The sequence below is a fragment of the Grus americana genome, chromosome 3 (genome assembly GCF_028858705.1).
Source record: "Grus americana isolate bGruAme1 chromosome 3, bGruAme1.mat, whole genome shotgun sequence".
NCBI lineage: Eukaryota > Metazoa > Chordata > Aves > Gruiformes > Gruidae > Grus > Grus americana.
The window spans coordinates 125,601,597-125,619,222 of NC_072854.1; the positions used below are offsets into that span (position 1 = coordinate 125,601,597).

Below are 17,626 nucleotides of genomic sequence, written 5' to 3' on the forward strand. Positions count from 1 at the left end.
CAGAAGATAAAGATCAAACGTGCCAGCCCACCCTGCGTGGTGTACGCATGCATACCCAGAATGCTCGCTTGCTTTTTTCAAAACCCCATCTAGCTCTGCAGTCAAAATATTAGAATATGTACCAGCATCGGAAGGGGATGGGCTTTGCGCTCACAGTGCAACAAAAGCAGCGGCCAGGTTTATTCCCCAAAACCCCCCCAAATCGGCTCAGTCTCACGGGCAGGACTGCCGTCAGGTACGGAAAACACGTAGTGGTTAAGAGAAAGCACACACACACACACGGAGGCCACGTATAGTACCGAGGAACGTTTATTCTGCGTCTAAATTTCCTTTGGCTACAAGGCCATGAGCTGCACTTTAGAGAGCAGCACTCTCAATATGTCCAAGATGATGATGGTTGTTTCTTCCCAAAAGAAGCGGGGGAATCAATCATAGAAATCATCAAATTCATCTACTTCTGTACCGTGAGTTTGGGGGCGCAAAGCGGCCTCAATCTCGGAGCTGCTGTCGTCAGATTCGCCCCAGAAAGCTGTGGGTGAGGAGAAAAAAAATAAATTATAAAATCTTTTCCATGTTTATGTCGTTTATGTCACAGGCGGGATCATTTTACAGCTCTCCGGAGTCAGACAGACACCACAGCTTATCGAGCAGGTCAGAGGTTTGAAGACTGCGAGACCCGGGTGCGTGTTTCTGGCGCCGCGAGCTGTCACCGCGCGTGGTCTGCGACACCGAGCTGCTGTGGCCGACGAGCGGGCTCGTCCAGAGGTCCCACTCCATCGGCCCTCGAGGTGGCTTGGGACAACGTTTCCACTCCAAGCAATTTACTTGACCAGCTGCTGCCTGAATTACGGCTTTGTCTATTATCTTCCACTTTCTCCCTCTACTCGACCCTGCGGTGAAGTCACAGTCTGACCATGACATCACAGAGTTGGCATAAAAATGGCAATGACGTCACACATGAAAAAACACCGCTTTGAGACAGGATCAAATGCAGGCAAGACCGACTTCAAAGACCTGCATGGCTTTAACAAACAGCTCTGGGAATTAGCAAATAATTTCACTGAAATAAACAGAATCACGTTTAAATTCGCAGTGCCCGAGAGACGCCTCAATACGTAAATTCATCTGACCTGCGGAACAAAAGGGAAGCGAAAAGCCTGGCGCGCGGGAAGCGCAGGTCAAGCCCAATCCCTTGCGGAGCCGCGCTGCCTGCCTGCTCCTACGCCGCTTTGAGGGCTGCGCTTCGTCCGAGGCAGCACGACGGCCGCCATGCCCCAAGCTCGCCGCGAGACTGGGCGACGGGGAGTCGGGCAGCAGGAGAGGGACAGGCTGTCGTACCTCACGCGGGGATTTCAGCTCGACTGAGGCGCGCTCAATGCGCTTGGGGCTTTTGATGGCCCCGAGCTACATAAACATCTTATCTACAAATGCAGCAGCTGCATCTTTCATCCTATATCCCCGGCCCCCCGGACTGCGGGTCTGCGCTCGGCCGGGAAGGGCAGAGCAGTGCTGGCTGCACCCGGCGCTCGCTCCCACGCCGAAAGGCGCCAAACCCCCAACTCCCTGGGAGAGAAGGAAACGGGGGATGCGGAGCGCCTTGCAAACAGCCCCAGAGCAGCCATCGCGTATGGCATCCTTAAGCCAGCTCAGCTGCCGCACTGCTAAAACATCTTCTGTACCCTTGGGGAGTGCACAGCGCCTGGAGCTCAGCTCCAGGCAGAGCTCTCCCTGCTCCCCGCGCTGACTTCGCTTACGGGAGGCTCCGTCAGAGGTGACTTCAGATGCCAGGGCTCCTTCGGGGGTTTAAAGAGAGAGAAACGAGATGCCGGGGAGAAGGAAAGCACGCAGGGCCCAAACGCCCACTTAAAAGAAAGCCTGCTTGTTCATGGAAAAAAATTGTTCTGGGCTTTTTGTTGCAGGTGCACGGGCACCTTTGTGCACTGACTATTTGTAAGCGTGCACACACACACGTGCTGCTGCCTACCAGTTTTAAGTGTGCACACCCGTGCTGCTGCCCGCCTGCCGCTGCACCCCATATTGCAACGGGAGGATAGGAAACGGCGGGGTTTCCTTCTTTAGCTTTTCTCCCTGCTATTCACCACTGTTTGATCTAAACCCTGAAGCAAAGATCGCTCCTTCCACACCCAGTGCGCTACAAAACACATCTTCTCTCGTCCAGAATTTGTCATCGTCAACTATTTTCTGTGTAGAGACAGGGAAATCCCCATCTCCTTAGGCCCATATTTTATATGGTTCCATGGTGTTGTCCTTAGAGGTTTTCCACAATACAAATTACACTTAGAAAGACATCTGTTTTAAATAGCATAACATCGGGGGTTTACCTTTGGATTTTATAGCTGCCACCATTCCCTTCCTGGTTTCAGTCCTGTAAAAGAGAAAGATTTCAAATAATCAGCACAATGTCACAAAATTAAGAGAATGTAAGTTGACTTTTTTCTTTTTAAAAACTGAGATGGTTTAAAAAAATCAGTAACTTCTGTAACTACTTTTCTGTTTTTAAATAACTATTTTATCAAAGGTTTCTTCACTTTTATGTCTTTTAAAAGGTGGAGGAATTACCATGCAGCAGGGACACGGGTCCAGATGTTCAGGCAGCGTGACCTGGAGCCATCCCTCGGTAACGGCGCGGATTTACACCAGTAGTGAATTAGGGGCACAAAGGAGCAGAGCTCCGTCTATCTTTTGCAGCCTTTCAGATAATGCAGGGAAAGTAAAGAGAGGAAAAAAAAAAAAGCAAACGCAAATAAAAGCACCCCCACTGCTGCCCACTGAGGTTCCCCAGCCCCTTCCTGCCGGCGCGCTCCTCCAGCCCAGCCACCGGGTTCCCATAGCATCGCCCGCGTCCCTATGTAAATGTGCAACCTCCCGGCTGCCTTTGATCTACCTTGATGTATGTGCAGTTGCGATTCTGTTCTGCTAAATGACTGCTCTTGTGCCTGGAGCATCACAGGCCCTTTTGAATCTCTCAAACAAGCTGGAATCATTTTGATCTTTTGTGTGTAGCGTGTGTATTGTGTTGGTGCTGTGAAATAATCACATAGGGGCAACGATGTAGGAGAATTAACTGTTATATTAACGGTCCCGCAATAAGCTCTAAAAATAAAGCTTCAGCTGATTTTAATAATCAACTCTGACAAAAATCAGAGATATTTGCGAGGTTGCTGTGCGAACTCGTAAAATACAAGCAAACATCAGGCTGCAGTTTGAAGCTGTTCCCGCAGTCAAAGCAGGACCCGATCAGCCGTCAAAAATTTCATGCGTTTTGCTGCGTTCCATGTGAAGACATGGCAGCTGATGCAGAAGTGCTTAAAGTGTGAGTTAAAAATATTCTGACTACTGTTGGGCAGGTGTTTGTGAAGGAGATACACAAAAAAAGCAGAGGTGATTCACTGCCTGGCTTAGCCCACTGCATTCGGTAAGAATTTGGGATCGCAGCTGGAAAGCTAGACTTAAAGCAGGGGGAAATTTCATTACGTTACAGAGACTTTCCCTTTTAAATAAGGACAAGTTCACGCTGTTTAAGTCTCATTCCTTTTCTAAAGGCTGTGAATGCTGTGGGCACACAACCTCCCTCTCTGCAGATACACAAAAAATTCCCAGAAATGGAGTGTTACACATAGCCCAAGTCCCACCAAGATACCCAACTGAGCCTAAGTCCTCGTAACAAGTAACGGGACCGGTTGAGCATTAACAATGCGACATAATATTAACTTCTTATTTCCTCAAGTAAAAAACTAAGTTAGCCTTCAAACGTTTAGCTGAGGTTTTATTAGCATGCCATCCAAACCCCTTTCCGTTTCCCTCAGCCCCCACGCTGCGTTACACTTCAGCTTCTCGTTCAGATACATTTATTCAACAGTATTTCCAGCAGGCATTTTAAGTCTGGGCCCCGGGCTGAGTCCCGCCATACGCTGCACGCCCTTAACTCTTGCTCGCTTTGGTGAGATCCCACGACCCTCGGCGCTTCCCAGGAGGAGCTCCGCATATCCCAGGCTTAGCCCGTAAAAACACGCTCGAGAGGCTGCAACTCCGGCGGCTGCATCGCTTTTCCCCTGGGCGTAGAACGAGAAACCACTTGTTGCTGAGCCTCAAATTGAGAGGTGACTTCTGTGGCAGCCCGCACGAGAACCATTTTATCCTCAAGTAGTTCAGTAAAACGAGATCAGGCGGCTGGCAGCGACCGCTGCCGCTGCCGGCTGCTTCGTCCCCCTCGTCAAGGAGGGAAGGCGTGTGGGGCTTCGCTGTTCAGGGAATACTGAGGTCCCTACCAGTGATTTTTTTATTTTTTTTTTTTTGCTCAGCTTCTCTCAAGCCCAAGCCCGGATCAGGCAGGAGAGGATGGGCCCCGAGGCTCCGCCGCGCCGAGGACCACCACGCACAAGGTGGGGCGCGGGAGCACCGGGGCTCAGGCGCCTCGACCCAAACCCGTCCATTTGTTGGGGTTCATCCTGGCACCCTGGAGCGGGGATTCGCTCCCAGCAGAGCTGCAGCTGCACGCCGGGAGCTGGGCACTAGCGTGAGAGAGACGGGAACAGGGCGTCAGCGGAGGCTGGGCATGGAAGCTGTCGGCTCACCAGCACCTGGGGAGACGGGGAAAACGGAGCCAGGGCAGCAGAGAGGCCAGATTGGAAACCACAGCTCCGCCAAAGCAAGGCTGGAGAACGCTGCACGATAGCTTTGTAACAGGGAATGAAATCCTTGAGTTGTGTCTGAAGCGTTAGTCAAGGCTGATCCGATGCAAGAGGACCTCTGCCTTGCAAAACACTCGCGTTCAGGAACTGGCAAGTTCAATCATGAAAGTTATCATCTGGCAGCCTGAGCACACAATGACCACACGGACCTCCGCCGAGAAATTTTAGGAGCATAAATGAAGTAAGGCCAGTTGCGCTGCCTCGACTAATCCCCTGTTGTGACCCTTCGATATCCATTTACACATTTGCTTCTTCCCTAAAATAATTCCAAACTGAATCTGGGCTCTAACAAAGAAAAAACCCAAACCAGTTTAACTTCAAAGGGCCTTTTAATCTCTCCTTTACTCGGATGAAACGGGCTTTTTGTATTGAAGATGCTGCAACAATAAGAAATGAAAAAGCTCCGAGAAAATATTTTTCCCTCTGTAAGGAAAATTAATATTAAGAGGAAAATGCCAGACCAACAAAAGCCAAGTTAATAGAGGTGGCTCACTGAAAACCAGCAGAAACATGTTTACTTTAGCCTATCTTTTTGCTAAAGCACCTGTTGAACCTCTGTGTTTTAGTGTTGAGTGAAAGAAGACACCCAAATGCCAAGGGGGAAAAACAAAACAAAGGAGATGCCCAATTGCATATCTCCCCCCCCCCCCAAGACACAAAGAAAACTACCCGAATGTCAAGGGAAGGAAAAAACAACCACCCACCACCAGACCAACAAAAACCCACCCAAGCACCCAGAGGAAAACCGCCACTCAAACACCAAGTTTTATCAGAAACACAAACACACCGCAGAGTGCCGGCAGCACTGATGCTCCAGCTAATCCCGTCAGCGGCTCGAGCCTGCGCGGCTCCGTCCTGGGCACCCGGCAGCGCCCGCAGAACACAAAACCGGCTTCGCTTTTTCACGGGGTGGTGCTTAGGAACCCGCAGCGAGAGAAGTGGTGAAGCTTCTCCCCAGCAATATGTGAGGACATGGAGCTGCAGGTTTGTCCTTAAAAAGTGGGGTTTTTTTCCCCCAAAATATCTAAAAGCCTTGTGAGTGAGCCAGCCGGGCTGCTCGGCAGCAGCGGCTCTACTGTGACGGTCTGGGCTGGTGCCCCCGTGGTCACACGCTTTCCTGCCAGCCCCTGCAGAAACCCGACGGCTCTAGCATTTTCCGCTGATGGCTTACAAGAAATCGGGCATCACAGAAGCGTTCCTCACCCTGGAAAGTCAGTATAAACTAAAAGAAAAATCCATTCAACACACCAGAATTGGAGCAATAGTATTGAATTTAAGTAGTTACACTGCAAATAGGATGCTCTTTATTTTAGAATACCAAGGTCTGTATCGAGCTACATTTCAGACCCTTCTCTGCTTAGATACACCATGCTGGAAAAAAAAAACAAAAAACAACCCACGTTCCTGCCCAGAGGAACCAGTGGCAGAAAGCCTCACAGTGCCGTGACGAAGCTGCGTTGGAAAGCGCCAGGCACCGCTGCAGAACTAAACCCCGTTTGAGGGTGTTGAGATAGATGCTGCCGCCTCTCCCCGCAAACCGTTGCCCACGAGTATTTGTCCAGCATCACCGCACGCCGAGTGCTCCCAGCCCCAAACCTTTGGGATCTCTCCTGGGAGCCCCACCAAAGCCGGTGGTTTCCCCCCCCACCCCGGAGCGGTTTTGGGGGGATGCACGGAGCCAGAGTGCCCCCTGATGGCCAGCCCGGTGTTAAACATCGCCCCCAAGAATAATTAAGAGGATGAATTATAATCTGCCAACTTTTATTTGCATATCATTACATCTGTATTTGGTAAAGGCGGCTTTTGACTAGAAAACAGCCCTTGGAGAGCAGACCAGATTGCTTCCGAAAGATACAACAATCAAAGTTTAAAATACTTCACACCGTGTTCCTGTCCTGCCAAATTAAAATTGTTCACTGGTTCTCAGCCGATAACGCATCTTTAATCTCCAGATTATTTTGAAACGAGACGGCGCAAACGAGCCAAAGGAAAGGAAAAAAAAATAAACTGCTTGCATCAAACCCTCGGCGTTACGCAGAAAGCTAGTGACCTCCGCTGGCTGCGGCCATCGCTACAGGCCCGGGAGATGCCACACACATCGCCTGCCGCCCACTCGTGCGGAGAGCTTCAGCCCTGACTTCTGGTACCTCTTCCCCCGAGTAACCGTATAACCTAACGCGCTCCTTGCTGCTGCAAACCACTAACTCTTCAAAGGCCAGTTACCTCTGCGCGTGTAAATATTCTCTCGGTAAAGTAAACGAAGCCAGGAGAAAGTAGTTTTATAGCTCACGGCGGAGCGGGACGGTGTTTGCGGGAGAGGAGGAAGCTCTGGCATGCACCTCCGAACAAAAGGGAACAAGTGGTCTTTACTCGGAGAGCAGCTTCCTATTAAGACTCACTCCTTCGTACATTATGCCTTTCATCCCCACTCAACCACAAAATGATTTTGCTGTAGGAAATACAATGGCAGAAAAAGATTTACATTGAAAGAATCTTTAATAATAAACTGTTGCAGATCTGCCTACTTCCCCATGATTTATAATACAATAAACATCGGATTCTATTAAGTCTCATGCACTGAAGACACGCACTGAAAACCCGAATATGAAAGCCCTCAATTCTTCCCGTCTCCAGCACCATAATAGTGAAATGAGCATGGATAAATGTGCTAAGAGTATCTCTTTGCATCTTTTATAGCTTGTGTGTATTAATCTGTAAAGCTTATTAAGAAAGTCATTGCTATGCAAAGCAGCACCCAATCTCTTTCTCTTGCTTTTCAACAGAGCGCAGTGTTTAGCCAATAGGACCGGTCCCCGGCCCCTCATTCCGCATTCATAACATGCAACATTTGCACAATGTATCTCTCAAAGGCTGCTGAATAGAAAGCCTTAATACTCATGTAAACAACTGCAAACCAATTACTTAATGAATCAGGCCCACACATAATGAGGTGCCAGACAAAGAGCTATAAATGCATTTTTGCGCCCGAGCCTCTGCTTTAAAGTAAAATCCCTCAGCTGTAGTTTGGGCTTAACTGGCACATCATAATTATTGTCTGGAGGACATCAGAGGAAGCCATTTTTTTTATTTAGGTCCAGCAGGGTCTTTTGCGAGGTCACTCATCAGCTCAGTGACAAAACGGAGCAAAGAATTTATAAAAAGTACCACCGCGGTGCTACACGGTTATGTTTATTCTCAAGTAGTGGGTTTCGAGACCACTTGTAAAAGCAATAAAGCCCGAGAAGTGACTGCACTAAGTGGAGCGCTTAAATGTGAGCGGCGAAGAAACCGCGCTGCGTCCCGGCCGCAAACAAGCGGCCAGCCGCCCCTTCCTTTTCTCCCTCTTTCTCACCGCTTTCCCCGCTCGCCGTCCTCGCGGAGCGGGTGCCAAGTGCCCAAAAAGCAAGAGCTGCTCCTAAACTCCGTGTTTCCACAGCTGCCTTATTTGTGACTGCTTTAGAAAAACTAACTTTAAGCCGTTCCAAGAGATTTTTCTTTTTTTTTTTTTAAAGCAGCAGCATTGTGTATCAGCGCATGAGGTGCGCTCGCTTCTCTGTGCTGAACGGCATGGAATTATCGGGCAGAGTGAATGATTTTAAAATCGATCGCAAATAAGAATTTGAAAAAAACCCAGCAAAACCCAAACGTACGCCATATGAGCAGCATCTGAAAAACGCAGAAGTGGCCAAACACGTTATTAGCGAGCAGTGCAACATCCAAGGGGAAAAAAGCTTGGAGACTCTTTTTAAATAAAAAATTAGTTCATTTTAAACTATACGTATCTTATTCAGATGCTTCGCTGTGACCCTGTAAGCAAGTCCTTCGGAGCCTGATCCTTCCCTTCCTGCTGTCCTGGGCTTCAGTGAATGACTAAAATTTAACATTTAAAAATTCACATACAGGAGCACCCTTGCATTTCATAGCATTAGGCAGTATGATTTGGAACATCAAAGTTCCAGAAAATTTAAAAAGAAAAAAAAAAGAAAAAAGTTTGAATATAAGGCTATGAGAATTAATCCCAAAGAACAGCATGGATGTGATTCATCAATGTTGTATCACGACTTGGCTTTATTTACCGTACTTGAGGAATCACGGGAACGCTGTGATTTTGACACAACATGCAGAACACCACTCGCAAAACTGGAATCGTCTCGCATCAAAGCTGACCTCATCAATAACAGCATAAAAAGCTGCAGAAGGACAGCCGTGCCGTGTAAACAGGAGTTAAACATTTATCGCGATGCTCGGAAGCCTCTCCCGAGCGCTACCGACGGCGGGTTTCACACAGGAGCAGCAGCACCCGCTTGCTGGGCCGTTCTAGTGGGAGCAGAGAAGGATCTAACGCCCGGCCAACATCCCCGCGCTGCTGCCGCCTGACCACCGATGTGACTGCTGCCGTTCGATTACCGTTACGTGCTGGTGACGAACACAAGGAACATCCAACGGAACCGCTCAGGGACCCACAGGGAACTGTTGCAGTTTAAAAACAAACCACAGAGCAACTTTTTTCCTGGTTTTGGTGGGGGGGTTTTTTTGTTTTGGTTTTTTTTAAAGAACAAACCGCACCCTTGAGGTACACGTGAGGCCGTTAATTAAATATACTCGGTTGGAAAGCAAGACAGCCGTGTTATAAATACCCCAGTATCAAATGTAAAACCCAACGCCGAGGCCATGAAAAGCGTTATCCAGTTCCAGCTAGTTTACATCTCGGATACAGGGAGAAGAAACCCACCACTTTATTTCTTGAAGACTTTATGTTTTCTGTCTGCCCCTCTCCTGACAACTCCCATTGTCTGGCCGCTGAGTAGCCCTACTGAGAGCAGCTGTACACGCTAATTTGTGGTTCACTGAGATGTCAATTGAGTCTTAAAATGAGAAAACAACAGCTGCAAAACAATACTTGGCTTTGGCACAAATATTTTCTAAGGTGTACAAAAGTTTAAGATGTTTTATTAGATAAACATAAATACAAACTGTAACCCTAGACCAAGTAAAAACCAAAACAATCGGAGCTTCAGTCATTTTCTGTCGGCATTTCTCATTCTACAGAAGCATTGCACACGTTAAAGGAATTAACAGCTTTACCTTGAGAAGGGAGGACTTTCTTTCGACGACAAACTGCTTTCCGAATCCATTTCTTGGCTCCCTTTTGCTTTGGAACTCTTGTCACCAAGATCCCAACCTGTCCAGTAAAAACAGGAAACAGAAATTTTCAAACAACAGTGGCCAGGCCTTACAACAGCGAGCAGTCCCTAGCAGCAACACGCTCTTATTTTTAAACGGACACATCTCGGTTTGATGGCAAAGTCTAGAGAGGGGCAGGCACCACGCCGTTACGGCATCTGCCTCAAGACTGTTTGCTCATGAGTAAGTGGAAATTAGTTAAAAGCACAGAAAACAAGACTCCCTCGCTATCAATTAAGTTATCTGATGATGACTTCTTGTGAATAGTGACTTTTTTGCACGTTTTACCTAATTTCAGAAAAAAGAGCAAGCGCTGAGATTCTCTTAAGAGCTGTATTGCATCATGGCAACTTTAAGCAAAGATTAAAGGATTTTTGGGCTCTTTTTACTTTTTTTTTTTTAATCCTCGAGTTCTCCTTTACTTTAGGTAATCAGGAAGAAAGGTTATTTTTATTCTCCTTCCCCTTAAACGTGGATTATTTGGGATAGTTACAGTTCTCTTAATATTACTTGTTACATCAGTATTTTCAACCATTCTCGAGTTAGAGCTGCGTTGGGGAGACACAAACCCTGTGGGATCTTCACGACTGAAACAGCCAAACATCTCACTATTTTAAAATCTTTCATCCATGCTTTCCTTTCTTTCCGCCCCCCCCTGCTCTGTATCTCATTTCCATTCTGTACAGATTGATTTAAAAAAAAAAAAAAAAAGAGGTAAATGAATTCATTCACTGGAATTGTACAATTGCTCATCTTTGTACTCATTTCCAAAGAGTATGACGCTCAAGTACAAATCCCACTTTAAAAGGCTGCTTTGCATATATATATAGTCCTGAAATTATAAACAAGCCCTAATTGTTACCAACTTCATTCCATCCCAGGACAATTTAGTATTTCTGTACGTCTTGGGCACTTTCCCGCTGGCTCCAGGGGATCGCAGCACTCTGCTCCTGGATCGCAGCGGCACGAATCCCGCTGGGTCTCGGGCACTTCCGAGAGCAGGTGCCCGCTGGCCGACTGGCACGGGACATGGGAGAGCTCGGGCACGAGGGCTGCGGTGGCAGCAGCGTCCTGCTCGCGGAACAAAGGCTGACTGCTTCCCAGAGAATGCACGGGGAAAAAGAGACATCAAGAATGGGAGGGGAAAAGAGAGAAGAGGAAAAGAGGGACACCCCCCCCCCTTCCCGTGATGTACACGGGAATGCATCTGCACGCTCAGGGACGCGCTTCTCCTGCGCACAAGTAACTTTACTGCTGTCGAATGCTCTTCCCGTCCCTCAGGCGGTGGCACGGAGCCCGTCTGAGCCAGGCGTACCTGCTGCACCTTCCCGACGGCCGGGTCTTTGCCAGCTCTCCCAGAGCTCAAGCCGGGCCACCGCTGTCGCACAGCTCTCCTTATGGCTTCTGCACGCGCACCAGCCTCAAAAGCCCATTCCCCCAAGCTTCCCGTGCCTGCGCTGGCTCCCCTTCCCTCCCAGCAGCAAACAGGAGCACAAACTACTTGTTCTTCACCTTTTAGGCCCTTCAGAGCCCAGCTCTGCCCTACCTGTCAATTATAATACAATGCTGGGCTATCAATCCCCACTTCTGCCTTAGTTACCCAGACTGCCCTGCCAATTAGTCCAGTTCCCCTCGAGCATCTTTGTGCTGACTCGCATCCCACGTACCCTACAGAAGTGGGAGACCTTTCAGGAACTCCGAAGCCCGGCAGCTCGCCTCCCCGCAGAGCCTGCTGCAGCAATTCATCTGGGTGGCGGCGCCCACAAAGGGCTCGACGACGCGTAAGCGTGCAGCGACTGCTGCTTTGCGTGCTGAGCAATCACCTGGCTCTTACCTCCTCTTACCCCACTCTTCCGCTTAATCCCCGCAACAACACCACGTCCACAGCGTAAGTCGGGGGAAAGGAAGAGTCTCGGTTACGGACGTGCGGCGCTGACAACGAAACCAGCCCAACCTGGGCGCACAGCAACACTTGCTTCGCCTTTGTGAGCGAGCACAAGCGACTGGTGCAACGTGCAGGGCAGGAAAGAGAAGATAGAAATACGCTGCTAGGAGAGAAAGCCCTTAAACACGTCCCTTCCTCCTGATAGAACTGCATCGTGACATAAAACCCTTACGCAGACCATAAACCCCAATCGTCCTGTTTAAGGTCAAATGCAACTTAGTTCAAAAAGACACTTTTATTCTGGGGTGCACGTATGTTTCTGTTGTTTGTTTTGCCAGAAGCATCTACCTTGCCGTGTTATAACGGCACCCTCCCTGTCGCAGGCTGGGGACGGCCAGAGGCGTGCTGCGCTCAAATACACGTTTTTCCCTGAGCACACAGCAGAACGCGATAGCCCTGGCAAGAAAGATGCACCAAGTGGAGAAGAGGGAAAAACAAAAAAAAAAAAAAAAAAAAAGAGAAAGTTCAGTTTAGGTCACACCAGGAGCATGCAGACCGAAACCCTTGGATGAAAGCACTGCCAGTGCCATGGCAATCATTCAGCGGGGAGCAGCAGCAGCTCCTGACAGCCGTCTCCTCACACCTCCTGGGCTGTACACGGGCTTGCTAAAAAGCACCTCTCCCTTCCCATCCAAATTCGGTAAATTTGAGTGAAAGCCAGATGCCATCTGCCTGACGTTCTCTTCCTAAGCGGTGGTTGGAAGGAGCAGCCTCGCCACACCGCCAGCTCTCGTGTTCCAGAGACAGCACAGAAGCACCGTAGGTGCGTAGGGGTGAACAATTTTGTTGAACAAAATAGGTGTAGTTTTCTTCATTAGCCAACAATGCCAGGGAAAAAACGCCATCATTGCATAACGACCCGCTATTATTTTGTTCTGCCGAACAGTTAAAGTGATTTCTAACCCAGAATGTACCAGCACGGAACTGAAAAGAAGAGATTTCTCCATGAGTTCCCCCTATGGCCTAGGGTGCAGCATCTATCAAAGTTCCAGCCAAACATCTCAGTAGCTAAAAAAGCGATGCAATTTTCTGCAAACGAAGAGCTAAGAAAAAGCTCTTGGCTTCATAGTTGCAACATTTACATCTTGCTAATTGTATTACCTCTCACAGAGGAAGCAGCTCACACTTTTTAAGCTTCGAAACCGGCATTGAAGCCCTTCACTGCAGCTAGAGTCCCAGCAGAGAGGAGTCATCTGCAGACACCAAATCATCTTTCTACGAACAGTCTGCAAGAGCTTGCCTCTGCCTGTCTGGAAATGGGAAGGTAATTCACAAGGTTGCTGGTTTTCACAATGCAGACTGGGAAAACAAATTGGTTGGTCATAGGCTTCATGCGTAGCCCTACAGTCGGTGAGCAAAACCGAAAGCTTTGACCTAAGCGACAAAGCACGTCAGCAAGCCGCAGAAGCGGTACAGTAGGTGCTGCTTTACTGGGAGACGAACGAGAGCACTTTGTACGCCACTCAAAAGCCAAAAGAACTATCATCCATTATTTCCAATAACAATCAATAATCCCATACGCAAAAGGAGGTAGTTGGAGGGCAAAGACCCCAGTGCTTTTGCAGACTCAACCCACACACGTATCTGCATCTTCCTCCCGTGGGCAAGTCAGAACCTACGCCAAAAGGGACTTTGCTTTTTCCGTGCGCTTTTCTCACCAATGAGATAGTTAGCAGCTTGGGTATTTCAGCTGTCACTGGGCTTCAAAGACACCAATGCCTTGAAGGGAATATTATCAGATCAGCTGAGCCCGCGAGCTGTGTAGTTGTACAGTTACCTCGGCAATAGTCATTGCACTCGCGTTCCCAAGTCCCGGTAGGTCTGGGCTCCCATACCGCTAGGTCTTGTACCAAAATACAAAACTAACAATACTTCCTGCCCAGAGGAACTTTAAATCTGAACGAGCTCCTCCACCACGTTAACGCTAATTACCGCACTTGCTGACAACCTACAAAGAGCTACGGGGGACGAAAGGCGGGCTGTCAGCTGCCGGGCCGCTACCGGCACAAACGGCCGCTCTGCAGCCTCCGCCTTGGGACCAGAGGTGTGAGTGCCGGCTGTACGCGGGCTCTCGTACGCAGCGATTTCCCTTGCGAAAAAGCAAAACGCTTGCGTACAGAGAGACTGTAAAGGCTACCTGCAAATCCGATAGAAGGATGAGCTCTTTGGAGAGCAGAGAGATGGAAAATCTCCAAATTAAAACCTGAGCAGAACACCGCAGTAACCAGTACCCAAGAGTAGGTCAAATACGAACAAAAGTCTCTCCCTTCCTTTAAGTGGAAAAAAGGAGAAACACTCTTATTGTAGTAACAGACCAACATACGATGCTATCCTCTCGAGAGGAGACACTTGGATGACCAGTGGGCTCTGAGATCCTAGTGGAGCAAGCCATCCTGCGAGAACGCTTCCAGAAGCTGCAGCCTCTGTTTAAAGATCAAAGAAGAATTCTCCCCCAGAATTCATAACTATAAAAAGACTCTGAGGTCTTTCAGGAACTTCAGTAGATGATATTTTACGCTGCTCGACTTGAGTATGTAATCCAAAGTAATTTAAGCAAAACATACGATCTTACGCTGTCCCAAGGTAGGTCTGCGAGACACAACAGCAATTAATCCCGTACAGATGAACTTTTTTCATGACAGCGGTTGTGAATGGGTTGATATCAAATGAAGCGAAAAGTTGGGCAGACTTATTAATGCCTTTATTACTGCACTCCAAGTGGAACCTCAGGAACCTTTTAACTTCATGCTCAAAGGAGGACCTCACCGGGAAGGATGCGTGGGCGTGGGAAAAGTGTTGCCAGGATTATTGGCTCATTAAAGGTGACCTAAAAAGGAAACCAGAATTGGATTTGCGCCCTTTCATGTTCCCTTATGATATAGAAAGAAGGGCTATTTTTTTTTCCTTCATAAGAGGGTTTTTCCTCCTTATTTCTACATTAGAGATTTTATACCTGGAGAGTAGCTGGAAGGTGACATTCAAGATGTTGTGAAAGCGAAGCCTGATGAGTGGAGAAGTAACACCAGTTTTATTCAAATGCTTTACAGCTTTAACGTCTATTTAAATCAAAGGCATAAATGAAGGGTAGAGAGAGAACCTGGTTTTGTTAAAGATATAACAAACCTGCCCCTTCAATCAAATCACCAGTTTCCTACTCATAAATGAGACTCTTAAACAGTCATCCAGCAAAATAAGAAATAATGGATTTTATCCTTTCTTTCTAATCTCGCATTATTCGCCTACCTCAGGAGCAGCAAAAAAGCCGAACAATTTCCTTTACGTGTCTTCCCACGATAAAAAACAAAGCATCCACAAAGAAAATGAGAACAAGTCCACATATCCCCCTCTATCCTCATATAACCTGGTATAAAATGAGATTGCTATTAATAGCTACTGCCTCTCCGGGTGAGCCACACAAAAGGTAATCCCTTTAAAGTCACTTATCACAACGTGGCCTTCCACAAGCTTAGGACAAGGCTCTAGGGAAGAAACCATCTTTCTGGTAGGAGGTGCGCTGCCCCACGCCCCCCAGTTGACTACGGGTTTGAAAAGCCGAGGTGTCCTGCCACTGGCTCGGGCGACGCTTGGGTCCAAGCCTCTGCTTCGAGGAGCTCCGGGTGCAGGCAGTCCTTGCCCGAGCAGTTTCAGGAACCAGCCCAGGCTGCCTGAGGGACACCCAACACCACCCAGCCACCACTTGAAAGCCCTTTTCCCCAAAGCCACACAAGCTGTCTCCTTCCTCCCCTACAGGCATTAAAGAAAAACCACAAACACTTTTGCAATGCTTACAGAATATTAAAATCAGTATTTTGGGGTTTTTTTTTTTCCTGTAACAGAAGCAGAAGAAAAATAAACCAAAACCACCAGAGCATTTGTCAAGCACCATCCCAGAAGACTGCTTGGAAGCACATCCACCCAGTTCTCACAATGAAGTCCGTCAAAATCCAAAAGCCCCAAGGCTTCCAGGGTTTCAAACCAACGTTTAAAGCCCTTAAAGAACGCAGCAAGTATTGAAAAAAAAAACCCCAAAATCTGTATCCCTTAAGCTTGGAAAAAGTTGTACAGCAAAATGGTCACGTACAGCATGGACATTAAATCACTTCAGCTAAAAACACAAAGAGACAAACCCTCAAACAAGTCATTTGAGCCCAAAAGACAACGCACAGAGATGTTGCCTCTATTTTAGGTGTGGAACAATTTCAGTGCTCCAGGGCCACATTCTACAGCAAATAATGATGAGCAAAAAGGAAAAAAGCGACAGGCTGGAAGGGCGAGGAGCTGGAAGAGAACAAGAAGCCCGGAGAAGATCACGGGCTGAAGATGAATCGCATCTGAAAGGAGAGACTTCGCTTTCAAGTGAGATATGAAAAGCCTCACTCCTAGAGACGATGCGACTGCTGTCTACGGGAAACACGCTGCAACAAAACAGTAAATAAAGCAGATTCAAAAAGAACAGATTTTAAACCCAAGTTACTGGTTTCAGTGTAAAAATACTGAAAAAGTCCCTAACCTAAACAAATAGGAAGCACTAGCGTTCGCACGCCCGTTCAGCAAGAAAGCTACGGGAGAAGCAGGGAAGGGGGACGTCCACCGTGGCTTGGCTTTTGACGAGCTGACATCTAACACAGGAACAGCCGCACAGACCGTCAGGGTCCCCGGCAGGAAGAACTCCAATAGAGAATTCCCTGACACATCTGCATGCCAACCCACAGCTAAAACCAGTACTGAGACGGCGTAAGACCCAGGGTGGGGAGAAGCAAACCAAAAGTATTGGCAGCTACGGAGATCCGAATGCGAGAGCCAGTATTCTTAAAAAAACCTCCAGGATCAGTGATGGCATGAGTTGGAGGGAGTCGCCATCCCTGACACTGTTCTTGCTGGCACTCTCTGCAGTTTAGGGAACTTCAACCCCAAGCGTCAAATTTGAATCCTCTTAAATTACAAATAAAATCGAACCAATCCCAAGATTTGCAAAATTTTAGATTAATTTTCAGATGAGAAGCGTGTTTTGTTTCACGAAAAAGATTTAAGTGGCTTTTAATTCCTCTGAAAATCAATGCAATTCATGTTTTAAAATACGAGGCCATGTGTGACTAAAGGACATTTTAAGAAGCAGGGAAGTGGAAAGCATTCTACTCTAGAAAAAAAATAAAATCTAAGTTTTATCGGGCTAATATAGGAATATTATTGCTGCAGTATAATTCAGGAATAGAAGCAGCACATTTTTATATTTCAGCTGCAAATTAGGCTCGAAAAGCATCAGAGGAAAACCTCTATAGAGAAATGAATTGCTCTCTGAAAGACAGGCTATTTTGAAGCCGTAAAAGAGCAGAAAAGCAACAGCGAGCGTCGCATAAGCGGATGCCCTCGCACCTTTCTGTCAGAGTACACATCTGCATAAATAAATATTTAGCCAAACATCAAAATTTATAAGGAAGCAGCCCACCACTTTGCAAAATCAGGGAAAAGCAAATTGAGACTCATTGCAGAGAGCCCTGCCCTGAATACTAATGCGTTATTGATACCCCAGGACCGAAAAGCAGCGACGTCTCGGGATCCTGGGCAAGGCTCGTACATCTGCTGCGGGAGGATCTGAACACGTCTCGATAAAGCCTTATTGCTAAAAATTTTGTGTTATCAGGCAGCTTTTGTAAGGGAGGCAAAGGCACGGCTTCCCAGCTAGCAGGGTTTTTCCCTGCGCTTATTCTAATGATACACATTCAATTACTCGAGAAAAGAAAAGAATCAAATCAGAAACATCTGTAGTTTGCCATATAATTACTGG

At 47.6% G+C, this 17,626-nt stretch overlaps 1 protein-coding gene across 6 annotated transcripts in view; it reads right to left on the reverse strand.

Annotated features, from left to right (window-relative positions):
* Positions 1-291: 291 nt before the first annotated feature.
* Positions 292-17,626, reverse strand: part of KIZ (kizuna centrosomal protein) — a 57,031-nt gene continuing 39,696 nt past the window's right edge. For all 6 annotated transcript variants that reach the window (XM_054819381.1, XM_054819378.1, XM_054819384.1 and 3 more), the window contains 3 exons: positions 9,798-9,894; positions 2,343-2,386; positions 292-529 (listed from right to left, as the gene is read on the reverse strand). In XM_054819381.1, the coding sequence (XP_054675356.1) occupies positions 426-529; positions 2,343-2,386; positions 9,798-9,894 (245 nt within the window). In that variant the 3' untranslated portion in view covers positions 292-425. The remainder of the gene's footprint in view (positions 530-2,342; positions 2,387-9,797; positions 9,895-17,626) is intronic.